This window comes from Ursus arctos, unplaced genomic scaffold (genome assembly GCF_023065955.2).
Source record: "Ursus arctos isolate Adak ecotype North America unplaced genomic scaffold, UrsArc2.0 scaffold_21, whole genome shotgun sequence".
Classification (NCBI taxonomy): Eukaryota; Metazoa; Chordata; class Mammalia; order Carnivora; family Ursidae; genus Ursus; species Ursus arctos.
In genome coordinates this window covers 3,560,216-3,586,679 of record NW_026622886.1, presented here as the reverse complement: position 1 = coordinate 3,586,679, position 26,464 = coordinate 3,560,216, and the positions used below count along the sequence as shown (strand labels likewise).

Genomic DNA, 26,464 nt, shown 5'->3' with positions numbered 1-26,464 from the left:
CTTGTATATACATGTGATTTTATTTTCCGTTTATGTAAGTATGGTTTCAGCACACATAGGAGTGGCCACTAAGCCAGGCTTACATAGTACAGATCAACCAGTTACTAGCTGTGTCGTCTTGGAGAAATTATTTAACCTCTGTGCCTCAATTTCTTCATCTGAAAACCAGTAGTAACAGTACTGAGTTGCTGTGAGAATTAAATGGGTTAATACACGTGAAGTATTTGGGCTGCTGTGTGAAGAATGCGTTGAAGGGGGCAAGAGAGAGGCCAAGGAGAATACCTAGGAGAACTGGGTAAGTCAAAGCCAGGGGTGGCTTCAGCCAAGAAAGTCCTCTTGAAAATGGGGAAAATTGTACCTCACTCACAGAACTATAGTGAGAAGACAATAAAATAATGTGGAAATATGCTTAGAAGTGTTTAGTTCAGGGGTGCCTGGCGGGCTCAGTCAGTGGAGCGAGTGACTCTTGGATCTTGGGGTTGTGGTACAAGCCCCACATTGGGTGTACAGATTACTTAAAAATAAAATCTTTTAAAAAAAGTGTTTAGTTCATAGTAAAAACCTTGAATTGTTTTATTATGGATAATTTCTAATATATTCAAAGGTAAAATAATGTAATATTTCCATCACCCTTCTTCAACCACTTTCAACACATGGCCAACCTTATTTCACTTGTATCTCCATCCACTTACGCCCTCTCATATTATTTTGAAGCAAATTCCGTATGACATATAATTTCTTCTGTGAATATTTCAGTATGGATCTCTAAAAGATAAGGACTCTTTTTAAAAACAGAATCGTAATGCCATTAGCACACTTAAAAATTAATAACTTTTAATATCAAATATATAGGCAGCATTCAAATAGTCAACTGTCCCATCAATGCTATCTATTTTTTAAAGTTTGTTTCAACTGGGATCAAAAAATGTCTACATGGAGCAAGTGACTGATGCCTTTCGACCCTCTTTTGAAAAATCTATAGATTTGCTTCTTTTTTTCCTTGTGACTTGTTTTAAAAAAATGGAGTCTTTTTTTTTTTTTTAAGATTTTATTTATTCGACAGAGATACAGACAGCCAGCGAGAGAGGGAACGCAAGCAGGGGGAGTGGGAGAGGAAGAAGCAGGCTCCTAGCGGAGGAGCCTGATGTGGGGCTTAATCCCATAACGCTGGGATCACGCCCTGAGCTGAAGGCAGATACTTAACCGCTGTGCCACCCAGGAACCCCTGGAGTCATTTTTTTAAAAGATTTTATTTGTTTATTTGAGAGAGAGCAAGAGAGAGAGAGAAAACATGAGTGGGGGGGAGGAGCAGAGGGAGAGGGAGAAACAGACTCCCCGCTGAGTGGGGAGCCTGACTTGACTCAGGGCATGATTCCAGGACTCCGGGATCATGACCTGAGCCAAAGGCAGACACTTAACAGACCGAGCCACCCAGGCACCCCAAAAATGGAGTCATTTATTTAAAACTGGAGTTTTCCAGAGCCCGGATTTTGCTGATTGCATCCTGGTGTGATAATCTCCTCTGTTCTCTGTATTTCCTATTCCAGTAGTTGGATGTAAAGTCTAGATCAGATCCAAGTTTGGTTATTAGGTAATGGTTATTTTATAGGTGGTCTACCATTAGGAGGCATTTAATGGCTTCTCATCTTTTGGGGATGTTAGCAGCTGTTGATGATCAACCTAGATTGATTAATTCATTAGGGGTCGCAAAATAGTAATACTTTAATTCTATTGTTCATTTTAATTTATTAAGTGGAATACTTCTTTTTTTTTTTTTTAAGATTTTATTTATTTATTCGACAGAGATAGAGACAGCCAGCGAGAGAGGGAGCACAAGCAGGGGGAGTGGGAGAGGAAGAAGCAGGCTCATAGCGGAGGAGCCTGATGTGGGGCTCGATCCCAGAACGCCGGGATCACGCCCTGAGCCGAAGGCAGACAGGCGCTTAACCGCTGTGCCCCCCAGGCGCCCCTAAGTGGAATACTTCTAAAAGAGAAACGTGCCCTCATCTACTGTTTGGTTACCTGGTCATAAGGTTTGTATGGAAATGGCATGATAAATGCTGACTTTCCCTCCCGTATTTACCAGGTTTCAGAATAATGAATTGGTTCCCAAGTGTCTTTCAATGGTGACCGATTAATCTCTTTAAAGCAATAATATGAATCTCTAAGTGAAAATGTGTTTGATGTGCTTCAATCCATGGCAATTACTATTACTACAATGCTTAAATTGTCCCCACCTTTTTTTTTTTTTAAGTGAGCTCCACGCGCAATGTGGGGCTTGAACTCATGACCCTGAGATCAAGAGTTGCATACGCTACCGGCCAAGCCAGCCAGGTACCCCTAAATTAGCCCATCTTTAGCCAATGAGATCCCAAGTTGGCTCCTGACTTTTTCTGACAGGACTCTTGTCTTTAGTAGCTTCTTTGTTGTCCTAGTGTCGCAAGTCATCTCATGATTTCCTTGCCCTAGACTGGGAACCAGACATTTCTTCAAGGATCCCTGAATTCTTTTAGTGCAAACAGTATTTCAAGATCACAGTCTGGGCATCACGACTGCAGTCTTTATTTCCAGGTCGTTTCAACGGACAGACTTAGGAAACAGGGTTTTTGTTTCTGTTTTAAATAGCTTGAGGTATAAGTGACATGCCAGAGAGTGCACATTTTTAAAATGTGTCTACACCTGAGAACCTTCCACAACAATGAAGAGAGTGAACATATCCATCGCCCCAAAAGTTTCTTCAGACTTCTTTGTAACCCCTTCTATTTTCTCCTCCCCTCCCCTCTTTAGACAACCCATCTCTCGGTTACTCAGGCAACTGTTTGTTTTTAAACATAAAATACATCCTTAATTCATCATCAGTTCAAAATCAGGGCAGTAGGATTTTAACTTCGTCTCTTCTAGTTCAACGTCGGAATTTCCTTTCTGCAGCTGAGGACGCTGGTTCTCAGCAACACTGGGAATGACAGAACTGGAGTATTACACAATTACTCACTTGTTTTATCCTTTACAGTAAATGCTTCTTAAATGTTAGTTCCCTGCAACGTTCTACCCCCTTCCCCTTATAAAGGGCAAAGTATTCCTCACCATAATTTTCCCTTTTAATAGTTACAAAGAGCAGAGACAGGTTTTTTCATTTTTTTTTTAGATTTTTATTTATTTATTTGACAAAGACAGACAGCCAACAAGAGAGAACACAAGCAGGGGGAGTGGGAGAGGAAGAAGCAGGCTTCCAGCGCAGGAGCCCGATGTGGGGCTCGATCCCGGAACGCCGGGATCACGCCCTGAGCTGAAGGCAGACACTTAACGACTGCGCCACCCAGGTGCCCCAGGTCTTTTCATCTTGAACTTCCTGGGGGGGCCTAAGGTTAGGAATCCTCAGTAATTTCCAGAAGGGGTCTGTGCAGAGATCTTGGCCCCAAGCTGTGCAAAGGATTGTCCTGAAAGACAGCAATGCGGTTTGCCCTGGGTCCAGAAAACCAGGAGACCTTCTTCTGGGAGGGGGCTAGTAGAAACAGATAGGCTGACAGGCGATCACATGCACTATGGTAACTGCTCCCAAGAGGGAGGGACATGAAAGGCCGTGGGAGCACATAGGAGGGGTCCATAGGCCAACTTTGCTGGTGGTGTGTATCAGGGAAGGCTTCCCGAAGGAGAGGATGTCTATGTGGGGTCCTGAAGGAGGAGAAGGAATGAGTGATGTTGGGACTTCATAGTGAAGAGGGAGACGGGATTTTCACGTACAGAAGCAGCAACAGGCAAAAGGCCCAGAAATAGGAGAGAGTGTGGCTCCTTAGAGAAACTGTAAATAAAGAGCTAACTGTAATTTGAATAATGGGAAGGGAAGGTGTGAGAAAGCTCTGGGTATTTTGTATGGCGCCTTGCACATGGCAAGTGCTCCGTATGTCCTGCTTTCAGGAGAAGTGTATGTTTCTTAACCGCAATGTCAACAACAATAGCTGGTAGCAATGACCAAGTGAAATACCATGCGGCAGGAACTTCGCGTAAATTATCTCATTTAATGATCACAACACTACCGCTAGGCAGGCATTCCCTTTCTGCATTCAAGAAAACAAGTTCAGAAAAGGTCGAGTCACACAGCTACTAGGCCTAAAGTCAGACATCTATTTTGAGGAAGGGTAGGGACTCAAAGCCCTGAATTTTCTGGGGCCAAAGCTTGAACTCCTTCCTTATCACCCTTCCCCCATCTCTTCACCGGGACGATTCAAGTGAATATACGTGTCTGTGGGAGACACTGGAGGTCCCAAGAATGCACTTATTTTCTTCTTGATTCAGGCAAATAGCCATCTGCTTGTTTTCTTCCCACTTGGCATTGCCAGGCAGACTGCTCTAACGCAGACCAGGTCACCCCCTAGTGATAAAAGCCACACCCATCAGCCCAGCTCCTTCCACATATGGGCCCCTGTACCTCTGAGTCTCAAGGAAGTCACTTTCCGTTTGGCTCTTGGATTCCACACAGATTTCTAGCAAAGCATTAATGTATTTATTGGCCCCTACATCCTTCCCCCTCTTCCAGACTGTGTGCGCCTTAAGGCCAGGGAATGCGTCTTTATTCATCTCTGTATCCTCAGGGACTGCTGCAGGCATGGTAGAAAATAGACATCTAGAGGGCTTGCTCAACCCCTCCAAACCCCAGTGTCCTCCCGGGAGAAATGGAGGTGACAATACTCACCTTGTGGGGAGCCACTAGGAGGGTTAACCAAGATAAGGTCTAAACAGGACTTACCAGAGAACTCAGCACATCATTAAGTACTCAATTAATGTCTCCTATGATTACTATTACTGTGTTGTATAATAATATTATATCTTCCATAGTATTACTACTAATTAGTGAGTGAAAGAATTAGGAAGTCAATGCATGAGTGAATGAGGTGACTTAACTTCGATTTAAATCCTGACCTTGGCCCAGGGTAGAAGTGAACTTTAATATTCTTTGTCCCATGGACTGGGAACAACTAAATGTGTTGTGGCATTATTTTGTTTGTTTTGTTGTTTCTGTTTTAGATGAAACCCAACAACACGGGCAGGCTTCAGGCAAAAGTTGTCCCAATTCTTGGACAAAGATTCATCATTCAGGTGAGCAAGAAGGTGAGGGGTAAGGAAGCTGGCTTCTGGCTTCCTTTTTCTGCGTTGGTTTTGACTTCTTGATGTCCTCCCTGTGGATGAATCATAAAGACACAAACAGAAACAGATGAAAAGGCCAGTGAGAAGAAGAGAATGAGGAAGTGAGTCTCCAGGGTTACATAAACAGCCTAAAATCAACCACTCAGAGTGAAACTGGTCAGAAGACTGGGGAATGAAGGTGAAATGGATAGACTGTGTAATGTGTCTGAATGTACTGGGGGGAGATTTATATGACCAAGGGGAACTTGGAGATAAGTTGTGATAAGTACATGAGAAAAAAAAAAAGGCAAGAAAACAGGCAGATCAAAAAGAGAGAGAAACTTAGTTCCAGGGGTAGCAAAAAGTTTTACAAGAAAGAGAAAAAACCATAGCAATCTCCGTGGCTCACGGCAATTGTGTTGATGGTGTCACAGTGCTGATTTGTGAGCCAAACCAAATCACCAGAGGAACGCACTGGGAGGATGGGATTGGAAGTTGTGCATACGAGACAGAGCCCAGTCCTCGTGTTCCCTGGTGAGAACTCAAGGCCTACCACTGAAATATCAAGGAGCTGGAGGACCATGATCTTTTGACAGCAATAGGAAAGCAAACACCAAAACAATCAGTGAAGAAAGTGGAAAACGTGTTGCTGGGGAATGGAAAGGGGGTCCTGAGGAGTGCAATCTTATGTAACCAGCTTTGCTGAACCATTAACTAATTAATTTAATAAGCACTTATATTATGCTTTTCATAGTTAATCAGTTACATTTTTAAAAAGATTTATTTATTTATTTATTTGAGAGAGAGAGAGCATGTGTGCATGGTGGGGAGGGGTAGAGGGAGAGAGAATCTCAAGCAGACACCCCACTGTGTGCGGAGCTCACTGGGGCTGTATCTCATGACCCTGGGGTCATGACCTGAGCCGAAATTAAGAGACAGATGCCCAACCGACTGAGCCACCCAGGCGCCCCATTAATCAGTTAATTTAATGCGTACTTATATACTACTTCGCATCAGACGCTGTTCTCAGTGCTTTACAAATGTTAACCCATTGAATCGTCATAACCACTTATGCTCTACTAACTATTTCATTCCCATTTCACAAATGAAGAAACTTGAGACATAGAGAAGTTAAGTAATGGCTCACGGTCACACAGCTAGTAATGGATGGAGGAGCTGGGATTAACAGCCAGGTGATCTGACCCCAGAGCTGCCTCTCTATTTAATTTTTAAAGGATGAATGTGTATTAATATAAGCAAAAGAAATTTAAATCAGTGTGATCTCTTAAGAGGACTGATTTCCCACTTCATTGGTATAGAGAGGCAAAGTAAAATGTGATCAATTTTTTATACAAGCAATAAATTGAAGCCGAATGCTAAACACACATTAGCTAAGCATTAATTCCTTCACCAAAAATTCACTGAATCCTTACTATGAGCAAGCCATTGAAGCAGGTACAAAAGATTTGATGCTGAATGAGACGAGGTCCTCGAACTTGGGAGACTTATAGTACAGAGAGGGAGACAGAAAATTCCATCACTAAAGTAGGTCATATTCAGTGGAGCAAGCTTGCAAAAGCACGGAACACAAAGTAGGCAGTCACTAGGGCAGTTTGGGGAGACTTCCTGGAGGTGGTGCTGCCCATGCTGGGCTTTAAGGGTCAGGTAGGAGTTGGCCAGATGAAAAAGTGGCTAAAGCATATTTAAGGAAGAGGACAGAGTAATGAATACTTGTTAAAATGAACTGAATTAGTTGTTTTCTTCTTCCATTCTGAAATATTAGAATGTCAGAAATAACAGTATTTATAAGCCCTTCTTAACCGGAGAGATTTCATAGCCCAAACCAGTGGGGTACAAACCATGCTGCCATACTCCAGTGTCAGCGGCTGTTTCTCTAATCAAAGGAAAAAACATTGATAAAACTTCTCTTCATATTAAGTTTACTTATTTTTTTTTTTTTAAGATTTTATTTATTCGACAGAGACAGAGACAGCCAGCGAGAGAGGGAACACAAGCAGGGGGAATGGGAGAGGAAGAAGCAGGCTCCTAGCGGAGGAGCCTGATGTGGGGCTCGATCCCACAACGCCAGGATCACGCCCTGAGCCGAAGGCAGATGCTTAACTGCTGCGCTACCCAGGCGCCCCTAAGTTTACTTCTTACCACTTCTCTTAAAAATGGGCTGTAGGTCAGGCCCTTGAGTCTGGCTGCTGGTTTCAAATCCTGGCTCTTCTGTCTACTAAAGGCAAGAGCTTGGTCAGTAGTCACTAAACCTCTCTGAGCCTCAGCTCCCCGTGATAAAATGAGGACAACCCCACCCCATATCTTACGGGAGTGCTGTGGGGATTAAAGCTTAGAACAGAGTAAGGACCTGGCCAGCATGACTCTGCTGGGTGCCCTTGCCCAAGGTGATAAAATGAATCAATAAGTAAAAGTTATAATTAAGGGAAAAAAATTAATCTGTAATCCAGTTGTAATTTCTTGACATATTATGTGTTACTTTAAGATACCAAAGTTTGCAGATATACTGAAGATCCGTATTTTATGCTACTCAATAGTCCTTTATTTGGGTGCCAGAATTTAAAGCAGTGATATTTTTATGGGCCTCTGCCAAGAGCACCACGACTTCCAGCTGTCCTGTCTCCAGCACATTGGGAGAATCAGGGCTCTGAGCTCAGGAAAACGCCCTGCCTGCCTCTTCCTCCACCCTAGAGCAGTAATCCTATAAAATAACGGCTAGATGCTTTCTCCAAAATGGGTCTGCCCCAAACCTCCTAGTCCAGAATGGTCCCATGTACAGTTGAGCCATGAGGAACCTGGGCCTCGACTCAAGCGAGCCTCAGCTGCCTCCTTTGAACTACAGGAAAAATAAAATTCACCTAGACTTGAACGGGACGATGGATATGCCTCGCACAGGGCCAAGCCGACTTCCCTCCATTCCCCTTCCAGTATCTGCATCAGGAGGAGCAGGTCTGCTCTTCTTCAGGCTCTGAAAAGTCTGGGGGCGCCAGTCCTTAGTGACTTCTGAAAGAAGTGTCTGGGGAGACATTTTTGGATCCTGGTTGTGCCCTCTCTTAATGTGAAACTCTTGCGGACGCCTGGGTGGCTCAGTCAGTGAAGCGTCTGTCTTTGGCTCAGGTCATGATCCCAGAGTTCCAGGATTGAGGCCCACGTTGGGCTCCCTGCTCAGCGGGGAGCCTGCTTCTCCCTCGGTCCCTCCCCCGGTCCATGCTCTCTCTCTCTCTCTCTCTCTTGCTCTCTCCCCCTGAAACCTCTTCTCACCGGGGCTTGCTGCTGTGTAATATACAGTGGGTACTGTCTGCCTCATATGGCTATTTAAAGGTCAAAATGAGGGGCGCCTGGGTGGCACAGCAGTTAAGCGTCTGCCTTCGGCTCAGGGCGTGATCCTGGCGTTCTGGGATCGAGCCCCACATCAGGCTCCTCCGCTATGAGCCTGCTTCTTCCTCTCCCACTCCCCCTGCTTGTGTTCCCTCTCTCGCTGGCTGTCTCTATCTCTGTTGAATAAATAAATAAATAAATCTTTAAAAAAAAAAAATAAAGGTCAAAATGAGGTGATGTTTGTCGTGGGTTCAGCTTCTTGTTTAGTTAACAACGAAAGCCATTATTATAGTCTAGGTTAACATCGTTAGTTGTAATAGTTTAAATAAAATAATGGGTAAAAGAGCAAATGCATGAGTAAATGCAATGGCCCAAGCAAAAACTCCGCACTCCTGCTTTTCACTCAGCCTCGGAAAAACTATGATGGACTATCTCCCCTATCCTGGGAATAGCTATTTCTGTTTCTCGGTCTTCGGCCACACTTTCCTTTTTCTCCTGTTGTTTTACCCTACCTGGTAGAAATATCAGGGCTCCCGCAGGAGCTTCCCAGTCCTAGGGGAGAGAATTAGTCAGGGTCTGAGAGTGACAAGGGAGAGCAGTTCAACTTCAGTCTTGCCTGTCTTTCCCTCTCCTCCTTTCCCCTCCTGTGGGGGAAATAAAAAACACTTAATAAAAATCAGCTCAAAAATTCAGTGTGATTTCTTCAAAGGTGTCCCTGGAATCTTGATAGATATTGAAAGGAAAAGTTTACAAAGGAACCAATAATGACAACAGCAAATAATCAGAGCAGAATGCTGGAACACATTGCACGGTCCCCTCATCCGCCTTCTAAGCACTGCTGGGTGCCAGTATTTGGACCTACGCCCAGGAAATCAAGGTCACCCAGGGCAAGATTCCTTGAGGCCAAATCTTCCGTCTAGGGACTCTATGATTGAGTAGGCTATGATCTGTGGGGCACGATCAGGAAAGCACAGGGCACATAATGGGTACCCTGAGTAGGCAAGTCAGGGGAGAGTTCCTGAAGGTGATGCCTGAGCTGGGTTTTAAAGGTCAGCGAGGAGTTAGTTAGATTAAGAAGTAATTGGAAGATAGTCAGGTCTGAGGCAACAACAATAATGTTGGCAAATTAAAGTGCGTTGGCTTAGATTTCTGAGAATCAAAGGTGGACATCAGAAAGATTGTTTCTGATAGATCGATGAGTCACCACTGATCCTTTAAGATTCCATGTTTCAAACAGGTGGGTCTCAAGCTAAACTGCTATTATCAAAAAATTGTGGTCTTCTCGCTCAAAGGAAAATTAAAATTGGAAGACTTAAGATTGGAAGGTTTCCTTGGGTAAGTTTCTCAACTCATTAAGCTTTGGTTTCTTCTCTAAAATGGAGACTATAACACCATCTATCTGTGATGAGATGGTTAGTCACCAATCCGTCATCTGCTCTCCCGTTTTCTTCAGCAATGGAGCCAGTTTTTGTTTAAGATGGCAATGAGCCCAGATTGTTTTTTTAATTACATTTCCCAGCCTCCTTTGAAACTAACATCACCATGGGACTAATATCCGACCCTTGAAATAAAGTGGCAATGTTAAATGGTTATTTCCAGGGAGGTTATTAAAAAGGGACAGGGTAACAGGGATTGACTACAACTGAGCATGAGGGATCTTTCTGGGGTGATGAAAAAGTTCTAAAACTGGATTGTAGCATTGTTGCCAAACTTTGTAAATTTGCTAAAATTAATTGAATTGTATACTTAAAACGAGCAAATTTTATGGTAAATTACACCTTGATAATATTATAAAGTAATAATAATTATTATTATAAAACAGCATTTAAAATGGTTTTCAGGTTTTTTTTGAAAGGAATGTAAGTGTTTATTTTTATTTTTTTTAAAGATTTTATTTATTCATTCGACAGAGAGAGAGCACGAGCAAGGGGAGCAGCAGGCAGAGGGAGAGGGAGAAGCAGGCCTCCCGCTGAGCAATGAGCCTGATATGGGGCTCGATCCCAGGACCCTGGGATTCTGACCTGAGCCGAAGGCAGACACTTAACTGATTGAGCCACCCAGGCACCCCAATAAATATAATCTTTAAAAAAAAAAGAGGGTGGCTGCGTGATGGACATGGGGGAGGGTATGTGTTGTGGTGAGTGCTGGGTGTTGTGTGAGACCGATGAATCACAGGCCTGTGCCCCTGAAACATACAATACAAAATAATACATTCTACGTTATGGGGCGCCTGGGTGGCGCAGTCGTTAAGCGTCTGCCTTCGGCTCAGGGCGTGATCTCAGCATTCTGGGATCCAGCCCCACATCAGGCTCTTCCGCTGGGAGCCTGCTTCTTCCTCTCCCACTCCCCCTGCTTGTGTTCCCTCTCTCGCTGGCTGCCTCTCTGTCAAATAAATAAATAAAATCTTTAAAAAAATACATTCTATGTTAATAAAAAATAAATTTAAAAAATTTTTAAATAAAGAATACTGACAGGGGTGCCTGGGTGGCTTAGACGGTTAAGCGTCTGACTCTCGATCTCAGCTCAGGTCTTAATCCCAGGGTGGTGAGTTCGAGCCCCATGTTGTGCTCCATACCCAGTGTGGAGCCTACTTAAACTACAAAAAAAAAAAAAAAATTCTGACAGTGTTCATATTTCCACTTTTCCATGGTCTTTGTTAGAACAAACCTTAAAAGAAATGCAGTCGCCTTCTCAGGACTTCCTCCAAATTTCTTGTCAGGGGATTCCTCAATGAAGGTGGAAGGTGGGATGAACATATGGTTTGCCTTCTTTTTATCTAATGCTCTTCGATCGATATTCTTCACCTCCCTGTGGGGAACAAAGGCACAGACGGAAAAATACTGCAGAGTCAGCATGATCTTTTCACTCCTATGTTCGTATGTAAAGAGAGACAAATATTTACAAACTTATTCATTCCAGAGCAACTGACTGAAGCCAGAGAGCTGACGACATCGCAGCAACTCAGTCCGGAGCCCCGGCTGTGTGCTAGGGGGCATGTCGGTCCTTGGGGACACAGAGAGGAATAAGGAATTCAAGGAACATATGCTCAACTCGGGAGGACAGGCGAAGAAACCAACAATCTGAAAGAGGGACGCCTGGGTGGCTCAGTCGGCTAAGCGGATGCCTTCGGCTCAGGTCATGATCCTGGGGTCCTGGGATCAAGTCCCGCACTGTGCTCCCTGCTCGGCGGGGGGCCTGCTTCTCCCTCTGCCTGCCGCTCTCTCTGCTTGTGCGCGCGCTCTCTCTCTCTCTGACAAATAAATAAATTAAAAAAAAAAAAAAAAAGAGAAGATCTGAAAGAAAGCTGAATTTTGAAGGTGATAATAGAACCCACGGCTGTGGTGAGGCCTAATGGAGTTACCACAGGTCAGGTGCTTAGGGCAGTGTCTGGTCCACAATAAGTAAAGGAAGACGTGCTCAGGTAACGCCAGAAGCTGCTGCTGCTGTTCTTCTAGAAGACGGTTCCCAGCGGAGTGTGTTCAGACAAGCACAGGGTACACAGTGGGAATGGCCAACTTGGTGATCCACCAGCTGCCTTTTGAAATGTGAGTAGACATTGACTTGATGAAGCAGCAGGTTATGGGCACTCAAGGTAGACAAAATAGCAATAAGAATGCATTTGTGAGAATTAAGATCCTGTCATATACTTCTCTGCTGATGGAGGATGGATGCAGAGAGACCGGTATTAAAAAACCAGCATTGTGGGGGCGCCTGGGTGGCACAGCGGTTAAAGCGTCTGCCTTCGGCTCAGGGCGTGATCCCGGCGTTCCGGGTTCGAGCCCCACGTCAGGCTCCTCCTCTATGAGCCTGCTTCTTCCTCTCCCACTCCCCCTGCTTGTGTTCCCTCTCTCGCTGGCTGTCTCTATCTCTGTCGAATAAATAAATAAAAAATCTTTAAAAAAAAAAAAAAAACCAGCATTGAACTCGGCCTGAACAGAGGTAGGGAAACTGAAGGGACTCCATTTTATTTTATTCTTTTATTTTATATATTTATTTTAAAGATTTTATTTATTTATTTGTTTGTTTGAGAGAGTGCGAGCACGCGCGCAAGTTGGGGGAGGAGTAGAGAGAGAGAGGGACAAGCAGACTCCGTGCTAAGCGTGGAGCCCAACGCAGGGCTCGATCCCACTACCCAAGATCACGACCTGACACTCAACTGAGCCACCCAGGTGCCCCTGAAGGGACTCCATTTTAGAAAGGCTCCGTCTCCGCTGTTTTTCTGCTCGGCCCCATTTCAGAATAAGCCAAAGAAGCTATGTTCCCACTTCAAGGGGCAAGCAAGATGGTTAATCATTCTCTGAATATTGGCCTCGGCCCCAAACACCTAATAATGTCTAAAAAGAGCTAATCCCAGCATGTTCCAGGCTGACACTGGCATCAGTACCCCTACCTTCAGTAATTTATGGACTAACACCTGTTGTTCACCTGACACTCACCTCTGATTGGGCCCTACCCTGGACTCCTGGAGGAACGAGTGCCCTAGACCCCTTTCCAATATAAACCCCTAACCCCAGGCAATGACAAGACTCCTTCTCCTTTCCTTTCCAAGTCTCCCAGACATTCTGTCCACTATTCTCTACCTGTCATTTGTACTATTCAGGAAACTCTGTTTTCACTTTCTCTCTTGCATTTGATTTCTATCCTGCGTCAAGCCAAGGACCCTCTTGGCTGATCCTGGGGGACCCTCCCCAGGGTCCTCAGACTCAACCTGCCTGTATCGAAACCAATGGTTATTTCAACCATGGGCATCTTTTTCCAAGTCAAAGGAAGAAATTCTGTGGACACAACATTATTACCTTTGGGATCTTTTGCCACAACTTTTTCTTAACGCTGGGGAGCCTGTTTCTGCTTGCAACAAAGAGGCAAAGAACAGCAGCAAATTGCATCTGTCCTTGTTATGATCACATTTTCTTTTCTTTTTTTTTTTTCAGATTGTATTTATTTATTTGAGAGGGAGAGTGAGCAAGAGAGTGCATGAGCAGGGGGAGGGGCAGAGGAAGAGGGAGAAGCAGACTCCCTGCTGAGCAGGGAGCCTGATGTGGGGCTCGATCCCAGGACCCCTGGTTCATGATCTGAGCTGAAGGCAGACGCTTCACTGAGCCACCCAGGCGCCCCGATGATCACATTTTCTAACGGAAAAACACTGATGTAATTCCTTGATAATATTTCCTATATTGTTATTTCTTGAGATGTTGAAACCCCCACGTGCCTTAGGCTCATATTTTCCACTAGAAAAAGCATCTTTAGTTCGTGTGACAGAATCGTACGTTGAAACGTTTCATGGAGTTCTGCAAAGAGCACTCTGAATTGTGGCTGCTCTGCCCCGAGACAAGTTTGAGGATCCGGGCTCTGGACCCACATGTCACTGAAGTTCTCCAGCAGCCACAGACCCTGTTCCCTCGATACATGCCTCACCCACACACGTAAACTAGGCTCTTCCTCCACTTACAGCAGGGGCCCCTGGATTGCCTTTTCTTTTTTCTTTTTTTTTTTTTTAAAGATTTTATTTATTTATTTGACCAAGAGAGAGAGCGTGCACAAGCAGGGGGAGCAGCAGAGGGAGAGGAAGAAGCATGCTCCCCACTCAGCTGAGCGCCTCGGATCACAACCAGAGCAGAAGGCAGACGCTTAACTGACTGAGCCACCCAGGAGCCCCTGGATTACTTTTTTTGAGGGGGCACTGCTCCAGGTCTCCCCAACTGCAGACTTTCAACCCCAAGTCCTATGCTCCTTTGGACCCTGCAATTTCCATGGCATGGGGTCACAGGTATTATCTCAGCATTTACCGAGCACTTCTCTTGAGCCCGGCTTGGAGCTAGACATCTCTGTTCACCCACAAGTACTCTGTACTATTAGTGTCCCTGTTTTACAGATGGTATCCAAGCCTCACACAGGCTAAGTGATGGACATCATTCATTCAGAGAGTGAGACAGAGCTTTGGTCTGTCCAACTTCAAAGCCAGTGCTCCTAAGTGATATGTTCTGTTTGGGAAATAAACTGGTAACTGAGGTCCCAAAGGAGTCCTAGCCCACCTGCAAGTAATATTCCATATGGGCATTGGTCACCTTCTGTTTTTGTTATGGCCACCATTAAAAAAACAAAACAAAACAAAAACTTCCAAAAATATATAAAAGTAAAGAAAATTGCATAATCAACACCATTTACCCATTATCTAGCTTCAGTAGTTACCAACACAAGGTTAATCTTGAATCATCCATTACTCCTTTCGCACCCCCTCATCACCCCAAATGGGTGATTTTAAAGCAAATCCTAGATACCATGTCATCTCATCCATAAACACTTCATTAGGTATCTCCTTCAGACATGACTCTTTAATTCTTTCTTTATTTTTAAAGATTTTATTTATTCAGTTGACAGAGAGAGAGAACACAAGCAGGGGGAGTGGCAGGCACAGGCAGAGGGAGAAGCAGGCTTCCCACTGAGCAGAGAGCCCTATGTGGGGCTCGATCCCAGGACCCTGAGATCATGACCTGAGCCAAAGGCAGATGTTCAACTGACTGAGACACCCAGGCGCCCCCCGACATGACAAAACCATTACAATATCTACAAAGAAAAGGAATACACCAATACAAGCAGTTCCCTAGTATGTTCCTTTGGAACACAGATACCAGAGTTCACAGACTATAAACGTGCAGCTCGAGGAGTTTTCGTGGACTGAGCATACCTATGTAACCAGCTCCCAGATCAAGAAACGGAACACTGCCAGCTCCCCAGAAGCCCCCTCATCTGTACCCTCAGTCAAACCCTACTTCCCCAAGGGTAGCCCTGCCCTGATGTCTAACAGCACAAATGTGGGGTTGTGGGTTTTTTTGGGGTTTTTTGAGATTATTTATTTTAGAGAGAGAGTGAGAGTGCAGGAGGTGGGGGGGAGGGGCAGGGGAGAAGGAGAGAGAGAATCTCAAGCCGAGTCCCCACTGAGCTTGGAGCCCGATGACGCAGGGCCCCACCCCAGGACCCTGAGATCATGACCTGAGCCAAAATCAAGAGTCAGGTGCTTAACCCGCTGAGCTACCCAGGTGCCCCTACCAGCACAGATGGTGTTTCAAGGGCACCATTTTCTTTCGTAGACAAAATTGTGAGAATCGCTTTATTAACAGAAGGTATGCTGAGCTTCTCGATAATGCCTTATCCAATAAAAAGTGGATATATTTAGCAATGAGATTGCGAACACATAATTACAAAGTTTCTACTGACTGAAAATACCTATACTATAATTCACCTGATAAGGATGCCTTTATTAAACAAGGATGTCCTTCTATATTTCTGAAATATATATGCTGTAGACTTAATCTTGAATAAATTTAATATTAGCCTTAAATTATTTTCGTCTTGCTCATGCCATAGCTAGGTAACTATGGGGGCTAAGTTTTGGCCAATGGAATGAAAAATGGAAGGTTTATTTGTGACTCACAGGAGGAATGCATTTCTTCGGACTTCATCTTCCTTTCTATTGGCTGGAATATGGACCCAATGACTGGAGCTAGAGCAGCTATCTTAGACCATGAGGATGAATCATGGGCGAAGGATTACAGAGAAATAAGACAAAAGGGGCTTGGGTCCCTGCCACTGTGACCTGCCATATCTCTTGGACTCCTTTTTAAATAATAAAAATAGATTTGCATCTTGTCTTGCCACCATTTTGAGTTCTTCTGTCACTCGAAGCTAAACCTAATTCTAAGTGATAGAATTACCTACTATGGGCTTGGTCCTATAAACGGCTTTATGTGCCTTATTTTACTTGATCGGTACAACTCTCCAAAGTAGCAAATACTATCTTCATTTAACCAACAAAGAAACAGAAGCTCAGCGATGTATATGACTGGTCCAATGTCACACAGCCAGTAAGTAAAAAACCCTAAGCCTCTGGCATTCCAAGGATCCCCCCTTCAAGAATTGTTACAACTACTGGGAGAGACAGACATTACAAAACATGTATGTTATAAACAGAATACACTACCTGGTGCATAGAAGTTGCTGAAAGTATTTGCTGGAATAATGAGTGAAATATAGAAGAAACATAATGAACCATAGTAACAGAGGCAGAAGCAAAGAGCCCTAAAGAACAATTCCTGTGGGGGCGTCTGGGTGGCTCAGTCGGTTAAGCGTCTGCGTTTGGCTCTGGTCATGATCTCAGGGTCCTGGGATCTGGCTTGTGGCTCAGGGGGCAGCCTGCTTCTCCCTCTCCCTCTGCTCCTCCCCGTGCTCATAGGCGCGCACTCTCTCTCTCTCAAATAAATAAATAAAATTTTAAAAAAAAGAAGAAGAAGAAGAACTGTTCCTGGGCCCTCTCCCTTCCACAGTCCTGACCCTCTCCTCCCTCACCTGCATCTTTCCAATCTCCCCCCTTCACACAGCCTGGAGTCTTCCATTTTACATTGAAACAGCCCTGTTACTCACCCATGGGGAGCCCTCATGCCCCCTCATGTCCCAGGCTCTGGTGTCTGCCGTCAGCCTTGTTAAGACCGCTCTCTGCCAAATCACCAAACCCGTCTCAGCCCCAGGCTTCTGCATGTGGCACCCCCACCGCGGATCACGACTTCCCTCAGCCCTTGCTTGGCTCAGCCTCATGGCTGGTATGCCTTTACGCTCAGGCTCTCCCTTCCCTGTGGCCTCTCCTCCTCCTTGGCCCCATATTTTGTCCTCCCCACATATGTGGTGGCCCTCTAAGTTTCTGTCCTTAACCTCGGCATCTGTAAAATGGGGATAAATAACTGTGCACACTATTTTATATCCTGAGGTTTTTGGTTTTTTGGGTTTTTTTTTTTTTTTTGGTCCAATAATATATTGTGATCATCCTTCCTTATCAAATAAGAATATTAGGTCGACGTGGCCATTTTTCTTGGTTGCAGAGCACGCACATATGAGAGTTTATTAACCAATCACCTGATGAACATTTAGGCTGAACTGCATCTTTGTGGGGCTGGTGCCTAACAGGTTTTTGTGTCTGTTTTTGTTTTTTTTTTTAAGATTTTATTTATTTATTCGACAGAGATAGAGACAGCCAGCGAGAGAGGGAACACAAGCAGGGGGAGTGGGAGAGGAAGAAACAGGCTCATAGTGGAAGAGCCTGACGTGGGGCTCGATCCCATAACGCCGGGATCACGCCCTGAGCTGAAGGCAGCCGCTTAACCGCTGTGCCACCCAGGCGCCCCTTTGTGCGTGTCTGTTATCATAACTTGGAAATAACTCAACGGTATCACTTTGTAAAACAAAGCAGTTACCTATATGTTCATTGTTTTCTTTCTCTCCTACGATGGCAGATTCCAATGTCTTGCCAACAACAATTCCCCCTTTCTCCCTTGCTAACCGAATCCAGTGTTATTTTGGGTAATGAAGTGCCCAGCCAGTTCTGCGCTGGTCCAGGCATGGAAATCTCGTTTCTCTTTGCCAAATATTTCCTGAGCTGCTTTTGCAGCCAGGATGTCCACGTGAGAGAGTTATGGGAGCAGGCAGAGACGACATGAGAGAGAGAGATATGGAGCAAAAGAAGAAGGTGAGCTCTTCTTTATAGAAAAAGGTGCCAGCTAATAAATGGAGAAGGGATGGTGGAAGTAGAAAAATCACTATTTGCAACCCCGACTATAATAATTGATTCAGGCAAAGACCATCAGTGGATGCTAAAACCACAGGGTGAAGGTTTGGGGAGAGCAGATTCATTCAGTCTCAAAGAATCACACCACTTATGACAGACTAACCACATAAAACAGGGGTCTTCCAGTGGAGAGGTCTGGCAGGGACACCTGTCCGGCTGCCCCGACACTGAGTGTCTCCTGGTGCAGCGCAGTGTGCATACACAACATCATCAGCTGTTCTCGGCAAAAAGATCTTCCCTGAATCCAATCAAGCATCTAGTATCGCCCCAGTGTCCAGTTTACAAGAAATATAGGGGATTCTGGAATACGTTAAATGCTACCCGAAGAAATAATCAGAAAAATCCAGAATGTGACTTGAGCTTTTCAAAACAGTCTATGTTATTCAAAAAATTAATAATGTATTAATTGATTAAGGGCATAATAACGAAGGTGGGGGCAGGGCACTGTCATCGGTGAAAAGACACCAAAGAGATACGACAACAAAATATAATTCCCAATCCTTGATTGGATCCTGGAGCAGCAAGTAAAACCAAAAAGGATATTTTGGGCACCACTGGGGAAATCTGAATTTGACCTAATTACCGGAGAGAGAAAGAAAACGTGGCAAAATGTGGATAATTGGTAAACGCAGTGTGCGCATATGGTGTTCAGTGCACCATCCTTGCAACGATTCCGGAAGGCCTGAAAATTTTCTAAATAAAATAAAAATATTTTAAAAAGTCAGAAGGCACAGGAAAATATCCATAATACGCTGCTAAGTGGGAAAACAAAGTCTAAAAACCAGACTGACAGTATGACTCCACTACTTTTGTTTAGTAGTCTACGGGCCCAGGAGAAAAGGCTGGAAGGATTTATAGAAAAATGTTGGCAGTGTATACCTCCAGGTGCTTTTCCAGGTTTGTCTGTCTGTTTTCACTGAATATAAATGTGTTTGTAGTTAGAAAAAAATAATTTGAAAAGAAAGATCTGGTCTCTGTTATTGTGGAGTTTACATTCTGACCACAAGACATGTGCTTAAGAGAATCCCAAAGCTCGGCCCCCAATTAAAACTTACCATGTGCAGGGGCACCTGGGTGGCGCAGTCGGTTAAGTGTCCGACTCTTGGTTTTGGCTCAGCTCGGGATCTCGGGGTTATGAGTTGGAGCCCTGCGTCGGGCTCCACACTCAGCAGGGAGTCTGTTCAAGATTCTCTCTCTCTCTCTCTCCCTGTCTCCCTCTGCACCGCCCGCCCCTGCTTGTGCTTTCTCTCTCAAAATAAAATAAGTAAATCTTTAAAATGCATGTAAAAAAGAAATTGTCGTGGGGCGCCTGGGTGGCACAGCCGTTGGGCGTCTGCCTTTGGCTCAGGGCGTGATCCCGGTGTTCTGGGATTGAGCCCCACATCAGGCTCCTCCGCTATGAGCCTGCTTCTTCCTCTCCCACTCCCCCTGCTTGTGTTCCCTCTCTCGCTGGCTGTCTCTCTCTCTGTCGAATAAATAAAATCTTTAAAAAAAAAAAAAAAGAAAGAAATTGTCGTGTGCAGGGACGCCTGGCCAGCTTGGTCAGTGGACCGTGCAACTCTTAATCTTGGGTTTGTGAGTCTGAGCCCCACCCTGGGTGTAGAGATTACTTAAAAGCTTTAAAAGCATTTTTTTAAAAATTGTCATGTGCAACAGCAGACAGATGCTCAAACAATGCCTCTTCCCTAAGCCCCTTATGTACCTGAGGAAGTTTTCTTGCAGTCCTCTTAGGTACTCGTCAAAATAATTCCGTTCATTCCAGTGCAGCCGGTTCAGTTGGTGGAGGTTGTCCTTCCTCTTCTTCATGTTGCTCAGGGTCAGGTCGATGATCTCAGCATATGTCAGGACGGACTCAGTGGCATCGGCCGTCAAGGAAAGGCCCACACCGTCAGTTGGTATTGACTCTGAGCGTTACCAGTAGGGTGCCCTACTGCATGGGGGAGGGGGGAGGGGGGAGAGGGCAGAGGAGGGAGAATGACCTGTTTCTGGACCAGATCACTGAAATCTGAGCAGGTAAGGACTCCTGCTCTCTGGCCGTGACCTACTGGGGAAGGCAAGGGGCTATCCTCCCCAGCGGCCAGGCCATTCCCTGTCTTTTGACAAAGCCCTTCTCTCCTCCTGCTGATGGAAGGGCTAGGAAATGCTCTTTTCAGACTGCCGTCTAAAATTCTCACTCTGTATGGTGACAGATGGCAGCTACACTTACCGTGGGAAGCACTTCGTACTGTATAGAATTGTCCTATCACTGTGTCGTACACCTGAAACTATGTAGTGAGTCAACTATACTTCAATAAAAAATAAGCAAATAAATACCATTCCTACTCTATTATCACAGCAGTGAAGAGGAAGGGGTTCCAACTTTCAGTCTCAAGGCCTCATTCCCAATATCATGTTTGTATGTTGAAAAATCCTCCGTTCCTTGCCCACCCTCTCTACCCCTTCTGGATTGGTCAGAATCTCAGGAGTTTGGGATTTCAGTCAAGATACATCACCCGCTATGTCTCTATTTTCCTCTCCATCAAACAAGGATAACAGTCCTTGCCTTAACTGATGTGAATAATTATGATAGTTATTATTTATTTAGAACTAGCCCTACGCCATTTAATCCTGATCATAACACTATTGGTTTGGTATAATTATTCTTATTTTATTTTATTTTTTTAAAGATTTTATTTATTTATTTATTTGAAAGAGAGAGAGAAAAAGCAGGGGGAGGAGCAGAGGGAGAGGGACAAGCCAACTCCACGCCGAGCACAGAACCCAAAGCGGGGCTTGATCCCGTGACCCTGAGATCATGACCTGAGTCAAAACCAAGAGCTGGCCACTTTAACTGAATGAGCTACCCAGGTGCCCCTAATTATCCTTATTTTACAAAGAAGTTGATAAAGATATTGAGCTCAGAAGTTAAGCTGTGCTCACGAGATCTTAAGGCCAGTGGGTTGCTGAGCTGGACTCAAACCTGGGGCTGTGTATCCCCGACCCAGGCTCCCTCCACTATACTACGCTGTCTACGGAGCAGTGAGGTGATATATAGGAAAGCGCTTTATAAAGAATAAAGTGCTATGAAATGTGACCGTTAGTACCCTCTGCCTATGGGCATATAAATAAGCTTGGGGATATGAGAGCTGTAAGAGCAGGGCTACCCAGTTCATTCAGGAAGCCCCTCCTGATGGGGAGCTCTGTGCAGACAGGTAACGTCCAGGCTCCATGACAAGCCTTCATTGCTCTTGTGCCTGAATTCCTCGTAACAGCCCTAGAAGGCGGGTGCTGTTATCCCATTTCATAGATGAAAAAATGAGGTTCAGGAAGAAGCTGCAATTTGTCTAAGATCACTCAGCTGGTCAACAGCTGAGTTGGTTCTTGAGTCCAGGCTGACCTGATTCCATGTTCTGACCCCTACAGTAAAGCACTAGGACTCAGGACACCAACATGTCACATCTGTTTTCTTAAGATCTGAGTTGGTTACCAAATCTTTAAGATAAATGCTAAGAGGGCCAGAGATTTGCTGATGGGTCTGGAGGAGGGGTGTGTGTGTGAGGAGGATGTTACAAGAAACACCTATCTGGACCCCAGATCCTGATCAATACATCCTCTGGGGTGAATGAGCATCTGGGAGTCATTATTGAGCTGCAAAGAATGTTCCAGCACCTAGTTAGCTTTCTCTCTGGTAGATAGGAAGAGATTTTACCCCCAGGGAAATGTGACTTGCCCAAGATCGCATGCAGCCGGTTCATGAGGCCAACCTGGAATAAGAATAAGCAAGATTCTGAGCCTTGGGCTCGTATCCATGACTACCCTTGATGAGCACGTGCCAGGCACGGTGCTAAGGGCCGGGTGCCTTTCCACACCCTCGTTCTGGGAGGAGGAAGCAGAGGCCTAGAATAATAACACGTGCCCTGCCCATGGTGGAAAGGATATGGGATGCTCTTGGTTCTTTCCCTCCTGACTATCAACACGTCCTCACCATGCTGCCGCAGACTGGCATAGTTCTGGAGGAAGTACACAATCAGAGGGCTCTTCCCATAAATGTTGAAGAAGTTGGACGTCAGCTCAGGGCTTTTGCAGGCTGGGTGAGACTAAGTAGGAGAGAGAGTGGAAAAAATTACATGCTGTCATTGTTACAGCATGGATTAAGAAATGTAAAGGTAATAATGTTCTTTGTCCAGCAACTCCACTTTTCGAACGCTATCCTAAAGAAATTACCCAAAGTAAAGAAAAAAGATTTAAGTACTATGATGCTTGCTGCAGAGATATCGACTATAGCAAAAGATTAGAATAATCTGCATGTTCAAGAAGATATTGATATTTCTATCCCAAGGAATAGTTATGCTGCTATTGAAATGTTTATGAAGAGTTGGTCCTAAGAAACGGCTTCAGATCTAATAGTTGATTAAAAAATTGAGATGCAGGGGCGCCTGGGTGGCTCAGTCAGTTAGGCATCTGCCTGCGGCTCAGATCATGGTATCAGGGGCCTGGGATCGAGCCCCGTGTTCAATGGAGGCTCCCTGTTCAATGGAGAGCCTGCTTCTCCCTCTGCCCTTCCCCCACTCCTGCTCTCTCTCTCGCTCACTCTCTCAAATAAATAAATAAATAAATAAATAAATAAAATCTTCTAAAAAAATAAAATATATTTTAAAAGAATAAAAAAATTGAGATGTAAAGTCAGGTAGATAGCATTATATATTTCTCTATGAAACAAATCGGTTTAAAAGAAAGATAGGGCACCAGAAGTATAGTTCCCAAAATGTTAACGATTCATTCAGCAAATATTTACTGGGTCACTCCCATGTATAAACACTGTCCTAGGTGCTAGAGACTGAGCCGAGAAGAGGACAAATTCCAGCCCTCGTGGAGCTTGCATTACAGTTGAGACAAAGACAATAAACAATTCAACAAATAAAGGAATAGCATGACATTATGGAGCAATAAGTGCTTTGGATAAGAATCAAGCAGGGCAAGGGATGGAGGGTGGTGGGAAGGGGGACTGGGGAGGGGAGGAATCTTTTCCACAGGGTGGTCAGGGAGGCCCATGAGGAGGTAAGGAATGAGGCTCTTTTCTAAGTGTGATGGAAGCCACTGGAAGGTTTGAGCTGGGGTTCAACAGAACTGGATTCATTTCTCTACTGATCCCCTTGACTGGTGTGTAGAGAAAGGCCTGCCGTGGGCGCGTGGCCCTGAGGGGTGGTCCAAGAGGTCTCTGCAGGGGTGGGCACTGTTGGGCTGGGACTGAGCTGAGCAGTTGCGGAGAGGGGTGAGAAGTGATGGGATTGGCAATTTGCTGTGAAAGCAGAATTGGCAGGATTTGTTGGAGGACTCGACGTGAGAGTAAGGAGAGAAGTCAAGGATGTCACTACAGGTGTAGGTACCAGCTGCTCGGGTGGGAGGACCCAGGAAGGAACAGGTTAGTGGAGCAGGAAAATCAAGACGTCTCCTTCGGATGCGCTATAGCTGAGAGGAGGCATCTCAGGAAAGGGAAGGGACTGGGGCCAACAGTGATTTGTTTCCCTCACTTATTATTTCTCTGCCTTTTCCCAACAACGTCAATAATGCGCATGTACTAAATACTCATTTACTCAATGTAAAATACTTGTGTATTTAAAGAAACAATACATTTTAAAGAAGCAGGTATAATTTAACTTAAAAAAGTCTGCCTCGTGAATAAGGGCTGTGACAACACCTGAGTGCACTATTCTCTAGCACTTTCCATTTCAAGGGCTTCATGAGATTTTTTTTTCTATCTAGAGCACGGTCTCCTAACCTCATCACTTTGACATGTTGGGCCAGGTAATTCCCTGTGCTGGGAGATGTCCTGTGGATAGTAGGATGTTGACTGGCATCCCTAGTCTCTAGATGCCAGTAGGACCCTTACCTCCTCGCTCACCCCCAGTTGTGAGGACCTGAAATGTCTCCAGGCATGGCCAAGTCTCCTAGGGGGCAAACTCGCCCCCAGGGGAGAACTACTCTTTGACAGTAAGATCCCACTGGCTTCACAGGAACTTGAGGCTAGTGAGGAACGTACAGATCACTTAGCCCAACAATTCCTAAAACCCCACCGCCAAACTGGGGGCCCATCTGTGTTCACTGGTCTCCAGTGAAATGAGGGCAACAAGGACAAAAAGATTGCCATAAATCTGACATAGAGTAACTTTGTTCACTTTAAGGCCTTTCTTTTATTCTGAATGACCTTTCTCCTTTTTGGTATTAATGACCTTCTTTCTATGAAACGATGGTGATGGTAGATAGCAGTCATTTTGCTTTAATGAACTTATTTAAAATTTTTTTCAAAGTCTAGAAAATTCCAAGGTGAATCCAGGATCCACTAATCTAGCTCTACATTCATCCTAGAGGTCTCCTTTTGGCTGTCAGAATCCATCCTCCTTTCCTGACAGGCCCTGATTCTTGTGCTTAGGGGAGTTTACCTGCCCTCTACTGCTCTGGGCTTGAGGGGACTTTAAGTCAGAAGTCCTGCTCCCCCATGAGGGCACTGGAGGGGTCCCCAGAGGTCTTCACAGGCTCTTCCAGAGCCTGCTCCTGGGATTTTGAGTCTTGAGTGGGGTAAACTATAGACTGAAAACACATGGGGGTTCACCCATTCCAGACATGTCACCTTGAAGAGATGGGTCAAGGGCTGAAACTGCCATGATTCTTCTCCTGGTGCCTGGACTCAATTTCAGACTTTCTAGCTACTCGACATCCTTCTAGTTTTTGCTCAAGTTGGCCCAGGACAGATTTTGTTACTTATAAGCAAAGAATTCCAATTAATGTACTTCCTTACAATAATATTCTCAACAGGTAATTGTCCGTTTTTGCTTCCCTAACTTTGGAAGCAAGGAACATACTACCTTCAGAAACATCCAGTTCCATTGTTGGTAAGCATCTGATTTCTCCTCACAGGTGGAAGGCAGGGGAGGGGCCTTGGGTGCAGGGACCTGGGGACAGGAGTAGAAAGGGCTGGCTCCTAGCCACAGCACTGGGCAAATGCTGGCCAGTGTGCAAGACGAGAAGTTCTGGAACATCAGATCCAAGGGGCAGGGAGAAAGCAGAGTAGGAGCTAGAGTGAAGGGTTGGCATTAGAGACCTGGCAAGAGGAACGAGCTGGTTTGAGAGCCAGGGCTGCAGCAAGACCAGCAGATGGTCTGCAGCAGAGCCAAGGGCTGAAGCTGGTTTAAGATGACAATTTGACAAGATGACCTTAGGAAGTTCTTTCTTACCCTAGATAAACATCTGACTCTCTGTAATTCCACCCCATCTTCCTCCAGAACCATGGGTTACAGAATGGTCCTTAAAATACTGGAGGAGAGCCCTTGATCTTCACTATGTCTCGTCTTCTCCAACCTAGACATCCTTAGTGCTTTCAGTACTCCCGGGCAGTCTCCAGCCAGTCCCCTCCTTCTGCACGCATGTTCAATGAAATGTTCTGAAGTGGGACTGTCCTCTTTCTCGTTCTAGACCAACAGAACTCCTTTTTTTAAAATTTTTTTATTTTGACACTTAGAGATCATTTTTATGCTATCTCTGAGGATGAAAACCCCTATTATTTTTTTTACAAAATAAATTCATGTTCACTATGAAAAAATCATATAATATTTTAAAAAAGGTAAAAAGTAAAAGATAAAAGCCTCCCTCATCCACACTTGCATGCCTAAGAATAAATACTATGGACGCTTTTCTGGGTATCATTCCAAGTTTTCTTGTATGCAGATACCAATTTTATACCAAAAATGTATTTCAAAAATAAAAATGGAATCATATTCTCATATAACGTCTTCTTTCTTTAATTTTTCACTTACCAGTATCTAAATACATTACCTGTAATGTTCTCTTGCTTTATGAACTCTAGACATTGTCAGCTAACTTCTTTGACGTTAGAAGCTATCAATCTGTCTCACTGGACTCAGAGATGTTCTCCGCCTTGGATTTGGCTGCCCCTGCCCTTCAATATTCCTATATATGTAAATTCCCCAACTGACCAATGTTGACCCATAGGTAGGGCCATCTCCATGCCCCGATTCAGCAGGAAGAAGTTACCGAAGATAAGACCTTGCACCCTCGGCAACCTTAAAAGATTTAAGGGTCAACATTGTTCGGGGGGAAAACGATGAGGAGAATAAAGGCAAGCGAAATGTAGATAACATTAAATTTCCTTACAACCTGCCGCCCACTGATAAACACCTGGGACGTGCAGAGCATGACATTCCTCAAGGAACTCATGGCTGCTTTAATGTTGATGTTTCATGGGAGACTAAAAGCAACCATAGCTCGACAATCGCCAGACCTCCAGGATCCTCTAAGTCTTCTTCAATGTGCAGAAATCCCTTTCGAGACTTCCTTGATCTCTACCCTCTCCCCCACAAAACTTAAAAGTATATAATGAGTCACTCTTCACGATCACAG

General features: G+C 44.7%; 1 protein-coding gene across 1 annotated transcript in view; it reads right to left on the bottom strand.

Moving 5' to 3' along the window:
* Positions 1–4,004: 4,004 nt before the first annotated feature.
* The window catches only part of FAM227A (family with sequence similarity 227 member A), a 79,471-nt gene continuing 57,011 nt past the window's right edge, over positions 4,005–26,464 (bottom strand). Inside the window, exons 15-18 of the mRNA XM_026479628.4 lie at positions 21,989–22,146; positions 19,773–19,925; positions 11,125–11,265; positions 4,005–5,174 (exon numbers count right to left, since the gene is read on the bottom strand). Coding sequence (XP_026335413.2) covers positions 5,087–5,174; positions 11,125–11,265; positions 19,773–19,925; positions 21,989–22,146 — 540 coding nt within the window. The 3' untranslated portion in view covers positions 4,005–5,086. The remainder of the gene's footprint in view (positions 5,175–11,124; positions 11,266–19,772; positions 19,926–21,988; positions 22,147–26,464) is intronic.